This window comes from Paramisgurnus dabryanus, chromosome 2 (assembly GCF_030506205.2).
Source record: "Paramisgurnus dabryanus chromosome 2, PD_genome_1.1, whole genome shotgun sequence".
In the NCBI taxonomy this organism is placed as follows: Eukaryota; Metazoa; Chordata; class Actinopteri; order Cypriniformes; family Cobitidae; genus Paramisgurnus; species Paramisgurnus dabryanus.
The window spans coordinates 39,433,560-39,448,574 of NC_133338.1; the positions used below are offsets into that span (position 1 = coordinate 39,433,560).

The 15,015-nt window shown below is 40.5% G+C and overlaps 1 protein-coding gene across 6 annotated transcripts in view; it reads left to right on the top strand.

Moving 5' to 3' along the window:
* The window catches only part of znf536 (zinc finger protein 536), a 189,356-nt gene that overhangs the window by 122,097 nt on the left and 52,244 nt on the right, over window positions 1-15,015 (top strand). For all 6 annotated transcript variants that reach the window (XM_065289268.2, XM_065289272.2, XM_065289274.2 and 3 more), the window contains one exon: window positions 4,687-6,381. In XM_065289268.2, coding sequence (XP_065145340.1) covers window positions 4,687-6,381 — 1,695 coding nt within the window. The remainder of the gene's footprint in view (window positions 1-4,686; window positions 6,382-15,015) is intronic.

A 15,015-nucleotide genomic window follows, 5' to 3' on the forward strand; every position in this document is an offset into this window, starting at 1 on the left:
AATCACTTGCAGCTCATGAAATCGATGGTTGATATTTTTTTGGTATGTGCTTACAAGAAAGAGCACAGACCACCCAGATATTTTTTCCCATTTAATAAGAAGCACATTGCTGTTCTATTCTGGAGCATTAATGCTGATTATAATGCATTTTTAACAATGCAACTAATATGTAAGTCCACCAACCTGCAGTGTTGTCATGTTGTAACTGAAGCGCAGGAAATACTATTACTTTTGAATAAGGAACATTATAGCCTGCGGAAAGTGGCAGACTGCATTTATTATTGTCTATTATGCACTTTAAAGCAGTTAGTTATAGTACTATTCCTTTGAATTACTTAACAAAGTGACAAACCTGTTATGCGCATGGCTACCGGCTGCACTTTTTGGAGAGCGTGGAGCATTCTTGTAATGACAGGCAGTCGTAGTAAAATGTTTAACTTAGCTCCTGTTGGGCTTCTTTAAACAGAGGGGTTAAGGCTTTGGGCAAGCCTGCTATATCCTCCTAGCAGGAGAGCAGCGGATGGATTGGGGAAATATGTTTCTAGCTGAGGGAGGTTGAGTTATGCCTGCTTAGAGCAGGGGGTAAGGGTCCCCAGTAGGGCCGTAATTCATCAGAGAGGAAACAGAGGCCCTCGTCCCAAGCCTCCGTTAACTCACTCACTCACTCCACTGACTGGGAGGGCCCACGTGTGTGCCGTGCGGCTCAAGTGCCTTTACACGCAGGCGTTTACTTTCTGTCGATGCAGCAATTTACACAAGGCCTGATGTACTTGCAAGATGTGTGACTCTTTGCCGATCGGTTATAGGTTTGTCATAAAGATTCCAGGCTGACAGACGTTAGAGATACGACGCGGGACTCGGTCAAGCTCTGCTGAAATAATTTACAGGAACAACAGGCATCCTCCGTGCCGCAGAGTCACAGCCCTCCCTTCCAATCAGGCTGAAACTACGCTGTTGACATTAAACAAATATCCTGCCTTGATTTAAAGCAATCAGAGCCACGGATGACACAAAGCGGGCTTCAATCCGGATGCCGCTCTGCCGCCACAATGCCGTTGCTTACTGAAGAGGCCAGGGCATTGTGCGACACAATGTTAGATTAATGACTCTCTAACGTTGGCTTGAAAGGAATGAAGTGAATTTAAATTTCTCCAAAAGTTAAAGAGCTAATGTTACAGTATTAATTTCCTCTCCAACAGTGAGCGGGAAAATATCCATTAGCGAAATTAAGCACAGTTTTCTAGGTAGCTAACATTGTGCGGCGTATAGTGTGAGGCCACAGCTAATGAACACTGCAGTGGGTGATATTTCATTATACAAATTAATGCTCACATTTTAATGGGAAAGTCACATAATGAATCTAGGCTTCAGTGACAGCAATTAGAGACACAGATTGTCCCCTTCTGGACAAGGCAGTATTTAGCAGTAAGCAGCTGTAGATAAAAAATAAAAAGGTCTTTGCTCCTGACAATGGCTACGCATAACTCGAGGGCATTGGAGAACCAACATGCCAGACGAATCACCTTTATTTAAAGGCACGCGGGGGCGTGTGAGTTCACCTTGGACATCGGGAGCCGCCGCGTATTTCGTGTGAGGCTTGGACAAAACCGAGGGGACCTGGCTCACACGGCTGGGTGGAGGTTTATGGTCGTATCGAACAGCGTTTCGAGGCTTTTCTTTGAAGAGGGAGTGATTACGCACAGTTCTGTGGTCAATTGCTACTGTTCCAAACCATAAGCAATGTAAATTACAAAGGTCACTCAGCAGGCTCCCTGAGGGAAATCTGACAGTATCGCTTGCAATCTTAGACGGTCAGTTTTGCCAAATGCATGATTTTGTTGTTTTCATTTACTTTAATTTTCATTCCTTCTTTCTCGAAATGCTTGTTTGCTTACTGCATGGTAAGTTAGTTCTCTAAAAGTCTTTAAAATGAATGAAAGGATTGAAGTAATGGTCCATACAGTAAAGGGTAATTTAAAATGTAAATAGAACTTGTGGGTACCGTGTGGAGGGCCTGAGAACTCAAACACCTTGACATTCTTGTTTCTACATTTGGAGTAGATAAAACATAGCTTAAGAAAGGAAAAACACATCTATTTTTCCAGGGCAGTCAATCTTTCTCTCTCCCTTTCTATCCCCCTGTGGTATGCAGGCTGTCTTTTCACCGCTCTGTAAAGCCATATGGAAATTCATCTTATAGTATGTCATATCTATTAACTATTTTAATTGCCCTTCTGTAGGGGCTGTGGGTGTTTATTCTAAACCGTTACTATGGAGTCATGACAAATCGCACAAATCCATATGAAATCAGTTTGCGCCGGACTTCCTTAAGTAGAGAGACTGAAAGCACTCTTTTAGAATTGAACTTGCAGAATGATAATGGATACGTACTACTCAAGGGAGGCTCCTGTAATTTATATAAAGTCTGTCATGCTATACCAGATGGCAATTTGAGATGTATTTTTTCCTCCCTGTTTTTATTAACACGCTTTATCAGCAGTAAGCATAAGCTTTGGAAAGTTTTTTGAGTTTGGCACTCTCTCATTTTAAATTATGAAAAATAATAATCTCTCTACCTCTCTGCCTTGGCGATCCATTTTGTTTCCCTGAGGTTGTGTTGTTTGTGTGGATATCAATTAAAAGTGGATTAACGGGTACATAATGACCTTTAGCAGTAAATTGTGTGTAATGTTGCAAGGCAGGATACAGTATATTCCCCAGATGTCACACGTGCCCCTGACGTATGATGGAGCAGATGTCTTACTGAGCCCAAATGGTGCACAAAGAACACGCCACACGCACCGAGACTTACACTGGCACTTGAACATGCGTTGATATAAACATAACCAGTGATGGTGTAAAAATGTATATATTCTGCTTATATATAGGCCTATACTGATTTTATCGTGCAGTTTATTAACATAATATGTGCCTTAATGTTTTTTTTTTTGGGGGGGTGGAAAAATGTAGATTTTATTTTCAGCATTTTCATAATCACACACAAGCGGGAGTGGAAAAAAGCAGATCACTTTAATTGTGCTCTAATTTTGGTTACAGAATATCATTTCTTCCAGTTAAAGGAACTGAAAATGATCATTTGCATCAAGGACGTTTCCTTATTGAATCACGCCAAGCGTCTGTTATCCTGCTCAGAGGATATGCACTTATTGGGTTAAAAGCTCATCTTGTATGATGTCTTTTGAATATATGCATCAAACACTGTGTAAAAGAACAAAAGACGTCCCCGTCCCTGTTTTTCTCTCACCCTCTCTCCTGCCCTTCACAATATGACCCTCTGTTTATACCTCTCTTATCAATACCCTATTGAGTTTGTGTTTGTGATACTTTATTTAGGAAGCTGTGCAGTGGGTCTGCAGATCTTCCATTCTTTTTTCTGGAATGGCGCCCTCCAAATAATGATAAATTACTTGAGCACTATGCCATTTGCTAATTATATCCATGATTTACTACAGAGCCAGACTTAAATCATTCAATTCAGTCTTGCGTAACAATGCAACATTTTTTCTGGGTTAAAAAATGTTTTCCATGTGTATAATCTAAGCGTTTATAGTCGCACACACACACATTGACAAACAAGCTTTTATATTCATTTTCCCATATCTCTCCCTCACTCTCCCTCTTTTTTTCCCACCTCCTGCTAGATCATTTCATTCTTGAAACATTGCAGGGTCTCAGAAATCAACCCCTGCGTTTTGTTTATTGCTTATTGATATTATAAATCTAGCTTTCATTCCAAGTCTATTATAATTGTTGTCAGAAGGTATTTTATATCGATATTGATTGGATCATGCAAATGCAATTTACACTCTTTCTTTTATTAAGCGCTGCTCCCATTTTGCTTTTAACAAACTATTCTTGTACAGTTGCTTGTGTTTCTTAACTGCCTGCATGTACATTTCATGCTGGTTAACATTTTGTAATCCACAGTGTGAGGCAGGCTGCCTTATGAGGAATGCTCATGTGCACCACATATGGTGTGTTTATTTCATTTAGACTATCTTCATTCTCAAATGAGGGTATTTTATTGGTTGCATTTTAGACTGAGGGGTCACAGTTGTTCTCCAGTGGGAATAAAGAGCTTCTGTTGGGCTTGATTTATCCTCACTATGATAAACTGCAAATAAAGAATGTCCACAGAACAGCTTCACCGCCAAGGTAGAGGCCTGACGGCAGACAAGGCCAGGAGAGAGACAGACAGTGGACAAGAGAGATATAGAGGAAGACAGCAGCAACCGACAGCACCACAAGCCTGCAGTTCTCCATGTGAACAGAGATAACATCCGGACAGTTTTGTTGTCTGTTGAAAATATGATCTCTGTAGTGGACTGAAGGCACCATATGGTGATGTGTTTTTTACAACATTGACATGAGTGATGGCTCACTCGTTGGATCTGGATTGAACTGGATCGACCCATGTTGAAACCCCTCCCTCCTCTCAAAAAGGCTGATGGATTGTTTACTAAGTGATAAATTTAATAAAATGCAGCAGAATGTGAGATTTTGGGAGGCTTGACATAATCCTTGACATTAGTTTTGTCAAATATTTACATGTTGCTGTCCTTCTGACAGGTGAACATGCCAAAGGTTCCTGCTGAATTTATTGGTAATGGTATTGTTGTTGCTGTTACACTTACACCAACTGTCTTTGTTTCTCTCTCACTCTAGGTGAAAAGCCCTACAGGTGCCCTCATTGCGACTATGCAGGCACTCAATCAGCTTCCCTGAAGTACCACCTGGAGCGCCATCACCGTGAGCGACAAAATGGAGGCGGCACCTCTGCCAACCACCCTCCTTCATCTGAACACAAGGATGACCACAGCAAGAACAGCAGTGGCAGTGGGGTCTTTGCCCGTCCTGATGTCCTTCGTGGAGTTTTCAAAGGCATGATGCCATCTGGCCTTGATTTTAGAGGAGGTCAAATGCTCCCGCACCAGTGGGCTCCACCAGGAATGCTCTCTCCAAGAGAAAGAGACCGTGAAAGGGAACGTGATCGCCATGGACCAGGCGCAGAGCCCACCACAGAGAACATGAAGAGTCCTGAGGTGCCAGTCTCTACAGGAGACAGTCCTGCTAGCTTCTCTGACCTGGGCCGGGCCTACCAGAGTATGGTGGGAAATGGAGTCAACTTCCAGGGCTCGCTTCAGGCTTTCATGGATAGCTTTGTCCTTAACTCTATGAAGAAAGAGAAGGAGATAAGAGAGAATCAGCTGCATGGCCAGCACTTTAGCCAAGAAAGTATTGAAGCCAAGAGCAAAAGAACCAGTGAGGGGAAACAGGAGGAGAATTCCTCTGGTGATGCCAAGCCAGCTGAGGGTGGCCGTTCCCAGTATGAGCCACTGGATTTGTCTGTTAGACCTGATGCAGGGTCTCTCCCTGGATCATCCATCACAATCCAGGACAATGTTGCCTGGCATGGCTGCCTCTTTTGCTCTTTCACCACTGCCTCTATAGAGTTAATGGCCCTTCACCTGCAAGCCAACCACTTGGGTAAAAGCAAGTGTGGCCCAGGCAAAGATGCTAAGGAACACCTTCTGGGTGAGCCATCGCATGCTGGCAAAGCTGCAAGCCTGGCTCCTCCACCACCAGGCCTTCTCCATCACCATGAGGGAGCCTCGTCCAGGGACAGAGAGACGGAATCTGGGGAACTGAAGGGACAAGCAGGCTGGTCCAACCATCTGGAGCAGCCCCCGCATGGAGCCTCCATGGGAGCATTCTCAAGTGACTTCTATAAGCCCTTTGGCCCTGTGTATGATGGCTCTGCTAGAGGGCCTGTTGGATTCCTGGACCAACAGCAAATTCAGTCCAATGATGTGGGTGGTCAGGGCCCTCTGGACGACCTATCCGACAAGGCATCCTACAGTGAAATAGAGGCATCTGATGAACACGGAACTCATTCCGAAGAAGATGAATTGGGTCGTGACAAATCATTGCAAAACTCCACTGCCACAGAGCGACATATGCATTCAGATGAAGAAGATGAGGCAGACGAAGATGAGGAGATGGAGATGGGTGATGCAGAGGAGGAAGACCGCGGATCCATGCAAATGCTTCCGGAATCTCCACTGTCAGGAAAGGACATCCAAAGATGTAAGCTGTCCATGGGACCACAAAGCTCTGGTCTTTCTCCTCCTCAACCTCCCACCCCTGAAAGACAGTGGCAGCAAGCAGGTCTAGGTCTTCTCTCTCCCGGCGGTGGTCCTCCAGGCCTGGTTAAGCCCGATCAGGCCCACCTGGAGCACCAGATGAACATGCTTTCTGTCTTGCGGGCCTACAGTTCAGAGAACCTCGCAGCTTTCAACGGTGGCCTGGGCGGCAGCTCCAACGGGGGAGCTGGCAGCATGAAAAGAAATGACCCCTCTGGTGAGTATAACAACATCAACTCTTGTTTAAGTGTTTTAAATCATAATGACTCACTATTATGCATACACTACTATGCATTATGGGTGGCACATCATTACTATTGGTACACCATTTACAAAGACATTGATGCAGCATCTCCCCCACTGGCCAGAAATGCAGCAATACAGAAACTCTCTAAAGGCAGAAGATTTGCTTTTGAGGGCTTTGAACCTTATTTCAGGCAAATTTAGAGACCATCAGGATGACAAAGTAACATATTAATCTTTATAACGCTGTCATTTTACAAGAGCTCCAGTCCTACCTTCTCTCCTTCCCTCATCTTTCTGGGAATAGGGGCGTCTGCTTTTACACAGACTAAGAGCCAATGGTCTCTGTGTCATCTCTAGCACACAGAACTTAACTATCTTAGCTTTCATAAAGGCTTCTCCCAAAAGCCCATTACTTTATAAGAGCTCAGGATCTATGGCCTTGTGAAAAATGGTCTGTCAGCTTTCATGATTCTGCTAAGGTTACTGGTGCTCCTTGAGACTATTGTTTCACATTGCCCTTTCTGGAAATTTGGTGAGAAAAAAAGTAATTGTGAATAGAAAAGAAGAGTAAATTCTCAAAGAATTAAATTAGTAGTTTAAGTCGGGCAGCCGTGGTTTAAAGTAAGTGGATACCAAAGGTTTTATACAGCACTATGGTATGTTCTTTTAAAGATATATATATATTTTTTGCAGACTATTAATTTTGCTAAAGTAAAACTGTCAGATAATAAAATGTATGTATCTTCCATTTCTTGCTCATAATTTATTATTCATTAAGAAGGAGACTAATATTAAAATCGGGAGTTAAGATAGACATTTTTAGTTTGGTGCTTTACATTGGTGTTATTACTTCTAGTCTGCAAACACAAGAGTCTGTTAGACGTTATTTTTCTGTTCCCAGTAAAACAATCTTATTGCAAATAGCTGTAGGATTAAACAAGGGGTTTAAACTTGTACTGCAAGTATTTTGAACAGACTTGTTTTATTAAGCTGTCTCATTCTCACCAATCCTAAAACTTCTTGTTTCTTTAATTTGGAACAATCAAATTGTTAATTAAAAATATTATATTTATGTTCAATACTGTGCTTGAATAGTATACATTTTTTAAATAGTACATTTAAATATGAGAGTTTGCATACAGTAGACGTGTTGCAGATTGAAAGCTAACTGTTGATTATTAGATGTGTAATAATATAAGGAATCTGTGTAGTATTTGTGTGTGCATCTGTTTCATTATAACACTTAACCACCAACACACACATCATCTTAACTGGGCAAATAGGTGAGTCAGTATCTGAAAGAAAAGCAAAACAGGCTAAATCTCTAGTCACAATATACAGCTTAGAAAAACATGAAAGTGAACACATATTACAAAACAGCTGACCACAGCAGGAGGGTAAAAAAGAGAGACATGTTCCCATTGTAATACAGTTTAAAATTATGGGAGGGCCAGAGTGTGTTAGTTTTGACATCATTTTTCAAACATGGGTGACTTACAATAGAGAAAAAAGCGAAGTCTCAAGACTGCCATGTGTTTAATTTTCCCCCTTCAAAACGGTTTACATTAACAATTAATGCTGCATTTGACCTTTCAATTATGGAAAATATGTCTGTCATGAAGGAACCTGTTGCATTTTTAATATTTAGAGGAGGTCATTTACTCGACTGAAAATGAAAGCTAGTTTTTTTGTCAGTGTAGAGAATGTGTCGTATTGTAATATCCTTCTTTAATCAAAAGACATTTGAAAAGTGCCCTTGTGACGTCCTTCTCTTCTGCTGCCATGAAGAGGGACTGACCTTTAGAGATAAGGCTTTGTCTGGCGAACAAAAGTTTTTTGTTTGGCATTTTTAAAGCATGACTCCATCAGTTTGTAGCTGGTGGATACTGACTGGCTGCAGAGCGTCTCTGTATACACTGTGACAGTGTGTGGGCATTTTTCGGTAATACATACAGTAAAAGCATTGAATGACCACGAGGAAAACTCAACAGACAGTTTATTCATCCTTTTCTGAGGGGAATGTGTTAGTACTGCCACTAAACCTGATGTAAATACTTGTGTATGTGTGCAAGAGATAGTGAATTAAAGAGAAAGAAATCCTCTTCTGCCATTTTTGATGTTCTCTGTCTAGCCATTGCTTAATGAAAAAAATCTGAGCCAGATTTGCACAGCTTCTCAGTATAGACTTCACCAAAGCTCACAAATGCTCTTCTGTATAGACTTTGGCCCAAAGACAGGAAGAGATAAAAAGACTACAGGACAGGAATAATCACTAAAACGACTGTCCTTTTCAGCACATTTGAGTGTATTTGAAACTCATATAGATGTAAAATAGCAATACTGGTGTAAATGTCTGATGATGAGTCTTTTGTGCGTGCCCTGGTCTCTTGTACGGCATTGAGTGAAACACATTTGTATGATTCCTTGGGGCTGGGCATAAATGAAGCAAAAATCTCTCCGAAAATTTAATTCGGGGCGAAATATGATTATGTGAAGTGGCTTGGCATTAGGTTTGTATGCAAATAATGCATAAATCATTAATATTTAGAATTCTCGGCTGAATTTGGTATGCATTGACATACGGGTAAAGTGGAAGGAGATCCATTTTAAAGTGGCACTCTCATTATTGCAATGTTTTTATAAGACACACAAACACATTTACTCCCTCTTACATGTCAAGTATATTACATCGATAGCGTCGCAGATTGGCCTTCTCCCATGCAGAGCACACACACACACTTTCCTTGTAAATCGCAACGAAATCCTGACGTTATGAAGCATTTAATTGAGAAAACCCGTTTATCAACTGAAGCCAAAAAGTAATGCACTCACGTTTATTTGTAGAAAAAATAATGCATGGAGCATATTAATCAGAAAGTACAATTTAGCACTTTAGAGTTCTCTCTAACACCTTAGCCTGTGTGTAGTCCAGCGGATTAGCCTTGTATTGTTCGCATTGCTTAATGGCCTTGTTCCATTGTGCAAGGCAGCCATTGTGTAAGTGTATCGTATAATCAATACTAGGTCTGTTAGTGGCATATCTTCATCTATACATTGCACATGTCTTGGGCATTGTGTTCTTTGTCTTTCCTTCTATTGCTCTTCTTTGTCTTCCCCTTAATTTAACAACGTATCATCACAAGCTTCGCGTGTTGTAATAACCACACACATCAGCACCTGTGTAGAACCATGTCACATAAATCACACAGTAAGAATAAGACCTTCAACATTTTTAAATCTTTGCTGTTCTGTAAGGATAACAAATGGTGATGTATTATTAAAAATATGCTTGCATTTATTGTGAAGCACCACTCGGAGCAGAGAGAGACACAGAGAGAGAGAAACAGGAGAGAAATGAGATTATTAGTGGCCTTTTGCTCTAGTAGTTTAGTCTCCTCCTATCACCTTCTTCATACCACTCTGTCCTCACCCCCTCTGTTTTTGTTGTTGTTTAGATTGCCATCGTCAGAGCCTGCAATGTAAACAGTTATCTGGAGCCACTCTCTTTACCTCCATTAAGCATTGTGAAAAATGGGCACATTTAGATTTCTCCCAGGAGCAGTTGCGAGCGTGAGCTTCTGGTGCCGTAATCAGGTTCCAAAATTAACTTTTTGACACACCTGCCGATGGCTGGTGAATTGAGAAAATTTACTGGCCATAATTATTTCTTACAGGCCATAAAATTGTTTGTTGCATTAATTTCTATATTAAAATATGTATTTGTCAATGACAATGGGACTGTTTAGCTGTTTATTACTTGCAACTTACAAACAGCGCAGGTCATTGCATCACTTACCTTATCTGTCAATAAAACTGCAGCTTTCACTGTAATGTCATGTCGTGTTTTTGTTGCATTTTGTTCCTCATATTTTTCTTTTGACTGGTTAATATGAATTACAGTAATAATTGACATATTTGTAGGCACATCGAGTTCAGGAAAGAAAGATAAAATTATGCCTCCTAGATAAACTTCTCAGCTAGTTTTAAAATTGTTAGGAGAATTTAAATCACGCTAGATGTATGGTTTTGTTTATTTAGTTGTTTTGAGTTGCTTGCATTAGTGTGAAACTATCATTCTTACAATTCGACATGTTAAATCTTGTAGCTTTTAATGTAGAAAGAGTTTTGTTTTATTTAGTGCTTAGAGTGTTCATTATAAACACTGACCACGATGCTAAGGAATGCAGTGCCCCACACCATCTTAAAAAAAAGTGTGTGAATTTCTGAGATGGGTAGATGTGTGTGTATGCAAGTGTGTGTGTGTGTGTAAGAAACCCAGATTTCAGATGTTTACCGCTAAGAGCAACCCAGCAACCACCCACAATCCAGTTTTGCCACACAGTCAAGACATTCCTCATAATATGGAAGTCTAGTAGAGAGTAAAGAAATAGACAGAAAAGAGAAAGAGATAGAAAGCACAGGATGTATAGCGAGATCAGACAAGAAGATTTGTGAAATAGGGGGGTGCTCACCCCAACCATCCCAGTTCATAAGGCCATGACACCCCCTGGTGGAAAAGCAGTGAACCTAGTCCCCATTCACTCCAAACCACTCAGCAAGAATGACAGATGATAGGAGAAAGAGATGGAAGAAAACAGAGAGGAATAGGGGATAAGCATGAGACTACTTGTGCGATAACTCATGTAGTAGAAAAGGGCAAATAGTAAATGCAAACAGAGTTAAATAAATGCACTTTGGAAAAAAGAGATGTATACTTTAGAGAATTGTTTTGTTTTTTTCTCTTTTTTTCCCTTAAATTACAGTTTACCCCACTGAATATGCTATGGCACACACAAACTGAAAATTCAAACTGAACTCAGAAACTATAAAGGCAGCTAAAAATTCACAGATGACTGAATGTACTCTTGGAATTTGTACCCCATTCATTTTAGCGCCTGTCTGATAGTGTGCATATTTCCTTTTATCTGTGTGTGCATGTTGAGATGTATCTTGCCGTGGCAGATAGGGTTGGATAGTTAAATGTAAATGGTGTTTAGTCACCAGTGGCCAATTATCACTGTCAGGAGGGTGTAGGATCACCAGACCCTCTCTTGCGCGGGTCTTGACCCCAGTCTGGTGTGGGTCAGACACAGTGCACTACTTCCCGTTTTCCTGTCAGCTTTAAGTTTATTCTTTCCTCTTCTCTAACTTTTTCTAACTTAATATGCTTTTATTTTTGTCACTCTATCTCTTTTTATCCATTTGCCTCGGTGCGTCTCTCTCTAGAGTTTTGGCTGTGTTAAATGTGTAGTGAGTGTGGTAATAAAGAGTTTGTGTGAGTGTGTGTTCCTCTGATCAGGTTCTATTATGAGACCGTAATTAAAAACATATGGTGCCTGGATTGTGCAGAGTAAGCCCGCAGATGTAATAGAAGAGAGGTGGCATTCCCTTCATGCTATGAAACTAGACAGACTGTGCGTGTGATAAATCCTCACACTTGCAGCCAGAAAGAAAAGTAACATTTAATGTAAAAACAGAATTGTTTTATTTATTATAATATTCTTTTTATAGTGTGTGATCGGGGTTATCACTTTTTTTTTAGTGTATGCAATAATGTGTAAATGGAAATTGAAAATGAAAAAAAAAATTACCTTTGTACAGTGCATATAAAAAAATTATAATTAATAATTAATTACCAGTCTTTTTATATACTTTATATAGAATAAAGGTTAAAACTAATATTGACAGTACATTTGTGAGAATAACGTTATTCGGATATGATCCCGTAGAACAACTTTCATTTATCAGTAAATGAGAAACTTAAAAGATTTATAAAATTCATTTATAAATGAAATCCAGATGGGAAATCATTTGCCCTCTTTGTTTGGATTAATTTAATAATAAAAGCTCATGAAGTATGACATGTAGGTGACACAGGTTTATTGTTACAGCTGAAATTTAAAAATAACGTGTGTTTCATTAATTTAATGAATAAACATTTGATTTTATGTATAATAAATATATTCTTATTAATTCAATATGTGTATAAACATCTAAGGATTCATAAATGTTTGTATGTTATAAGTTGTAAATACATTTAAGATATTTAAATAGAAGTTATATTTATGCCCAATACAAAAAACAATGTGTTCTGAAATCACACTCTTTTAAGATTAGTTTTGTAAACTAAAAAAATACGATTTTCAGTTACTTTTTAAGGAAAGCAAACACTGCTGCGTGCCCTGGTCACCTCAAAAACCCGCGCCAAAGTAACCACTTCTTACAAAATCAACCAAAATCTTTTGATATTCCTTTTATAGTCCTTGTTTGCACCTAAAATTCGCTTCCCATTTAAAGATCTCCACACTCGATAACTCCACACTCAGAAAGCAATGCCTGGATAAAACTTGGTAATTGCCAGTAATGCTGTCCTCATCAGGTGGCTAATTAACAGTAATATGGCTCGTGTTAGTCTGCTAGCATCCACACAGCCCCAGCATTCGGGCGACTGCCGAGAGGTGGGAGAACCCGTCACACTCTGATGATGCGTACGGCCTGAGGGTCAGGCGGTCCGTGTTTTATGTATACATAATCCCTCCCTTGGGAACGACACAGTTCGCCGTAATCTTTAGCTCCTTACCGTTAAAGTCAAGAGTAGCGAACCAGCGTCGAACCGGGTTATTACATACGAGTGATTTATAAAAGACTCCGAGACGAATCATTCATCTCTGACTGATGATGTTTAACCTGTCACCGGGAGTTTAAATGCTGTCAGCCTCCGAGCACACTGTTGTGGTACATTTAAGAGCTGTCAAACAGTCTTATTACAGAGTAAAGGTAGACTCTTGACACGACTCATCAGACTGATTCTCTGAGCCTCGTCCCACGCTTCTCCATCTCCGAGCGTATTGCCTCAGGGAAGCGCTTTTACAATGAAAGACTACTCTCTCTATCTCTCTCTCTCTCCTTCTGTGGAAGTCTAAGAGGTGACAGACAGCGTCGGTGCATCTCCACTATTTCCATTGTGCAGAGTGTGATGAAGGCTCGTTGGGTGAAGGCGAGGTGCTATTTCACATGTTCAATATTACCATTTTAACTTCAACCTAGGTGAATTAGCGCCTTGTCACTCAGCTACACAAATTCTGCTTTCAAAGAGCAATTAATTGTTAAAGCTGTTGTCAAACCCATTGGATGGTACCTGTTGCTCTCCCTCAGCAGCTGTGCGATCTCTAAAAATATTTTTCCGTACGCTAATTTACTCCGATATCAACTTTGGCGGTGTTGAAAGCTTTTGAAAAGCCTCGTAATTTCACTCTTGTCTCGTACCTTGCTGATGTACAGTAAGCTTAGTAATTTCCAGCGGGGATAAAAGAGTGGTCGCTGAATAAAGGATCGGGTTCCAGTATGACAACAAAGGAAAAGAAATATTCAATGCTAATGACAGCAAAACAATTATGCTATTCATAATATTAGCCAGAAAAAAGCGATCTTGTTAGAGGAAACCTTGGGAGAGAAGAATATGAAGTGTTCTCACTGGTGCGATAATCACGGCAAGCTACCGTTATTTTTATTCCCCTGTAGCCCGCTATAGTCTGCATTTAATGACAGAAACCCTTAAGCTAATACTTAATAGATTTGCACCTCGACCCAGTGTGTTTTTTCCCACGTATTTGATCTTGTTATTTCTTTGTTTTTGTTTTTTGACAGAGTCTCAGACTTTATTCAATTTGAGATTTTCCTCATAGCTGCGTTGCTTGTGTTCCCCAGGTGCTCTAAGATGTGAGAATCTACTCTCAGCGGAGTTGTACCGGTAGAACAACACTTCTTGCCATCGCGGGGCAAACCTCACACGTGCGAAACGCGCATACACACGCAATCTCTCCAATATAATGATCATGCTCATACACAACACCGTATGACACGCGCACTCCAAACGTAATGAGAGAATATGCCCCGACTCCAGTCGGCAGGCGCAGGAGTTAAAAAAAGAAAAAAGCACAAGTATGTCAACTTTTATTTGCTCTCTTATTCCACATCAATGGCAAACAATGCGGCAAAGTTAATAAAACAAATACAGAAAACACAGTCAGGCTGAGACGGCGGCAACAGGGGTGTGTTTTGAGACGAAGTGCGGCAATTACAGACAGATCTGTCGCACACTTCTAGTTCTGGTTGTTTTGCAGAAGAAGAGCTGGTCCAATAAGCCATATTTGATTTAAACTTCAAATGAAGGGAAGGGGGGGGGTTCCTTTAACATGAGCGACATGAAAGAAAAGCATTGCATGAGAAATAAGCCCACATTATACCATTAGCTGTTAAAAAATGCACTTAATTCCTCTGTAGAGATGGAAATAAATCGCACGAGCTCGTGCATTGTTCCATGCAAATCCCATCGAATGGATTTAAGATGGCGTATTGTTTATTAGGGAAATATGGGGGGAGGTGGGAGAGCTGCTGTTCTAATTGCAGTAATTTAATCAGGATTAGAAAGGTTACCTGGATGAGACAGCAGTGCAAGGACACGATGCATGCGCAACCTAAAATGCACATTTTTCGGCTTATGCCGTCTCTTGACGATCTGTTTTACGTTGATGAATTTACGACCGAGCCAGTGCTGGCAGTGGTGGTACTCTTCTGTGGATAAATAAACAGTGTTTCATTGTTT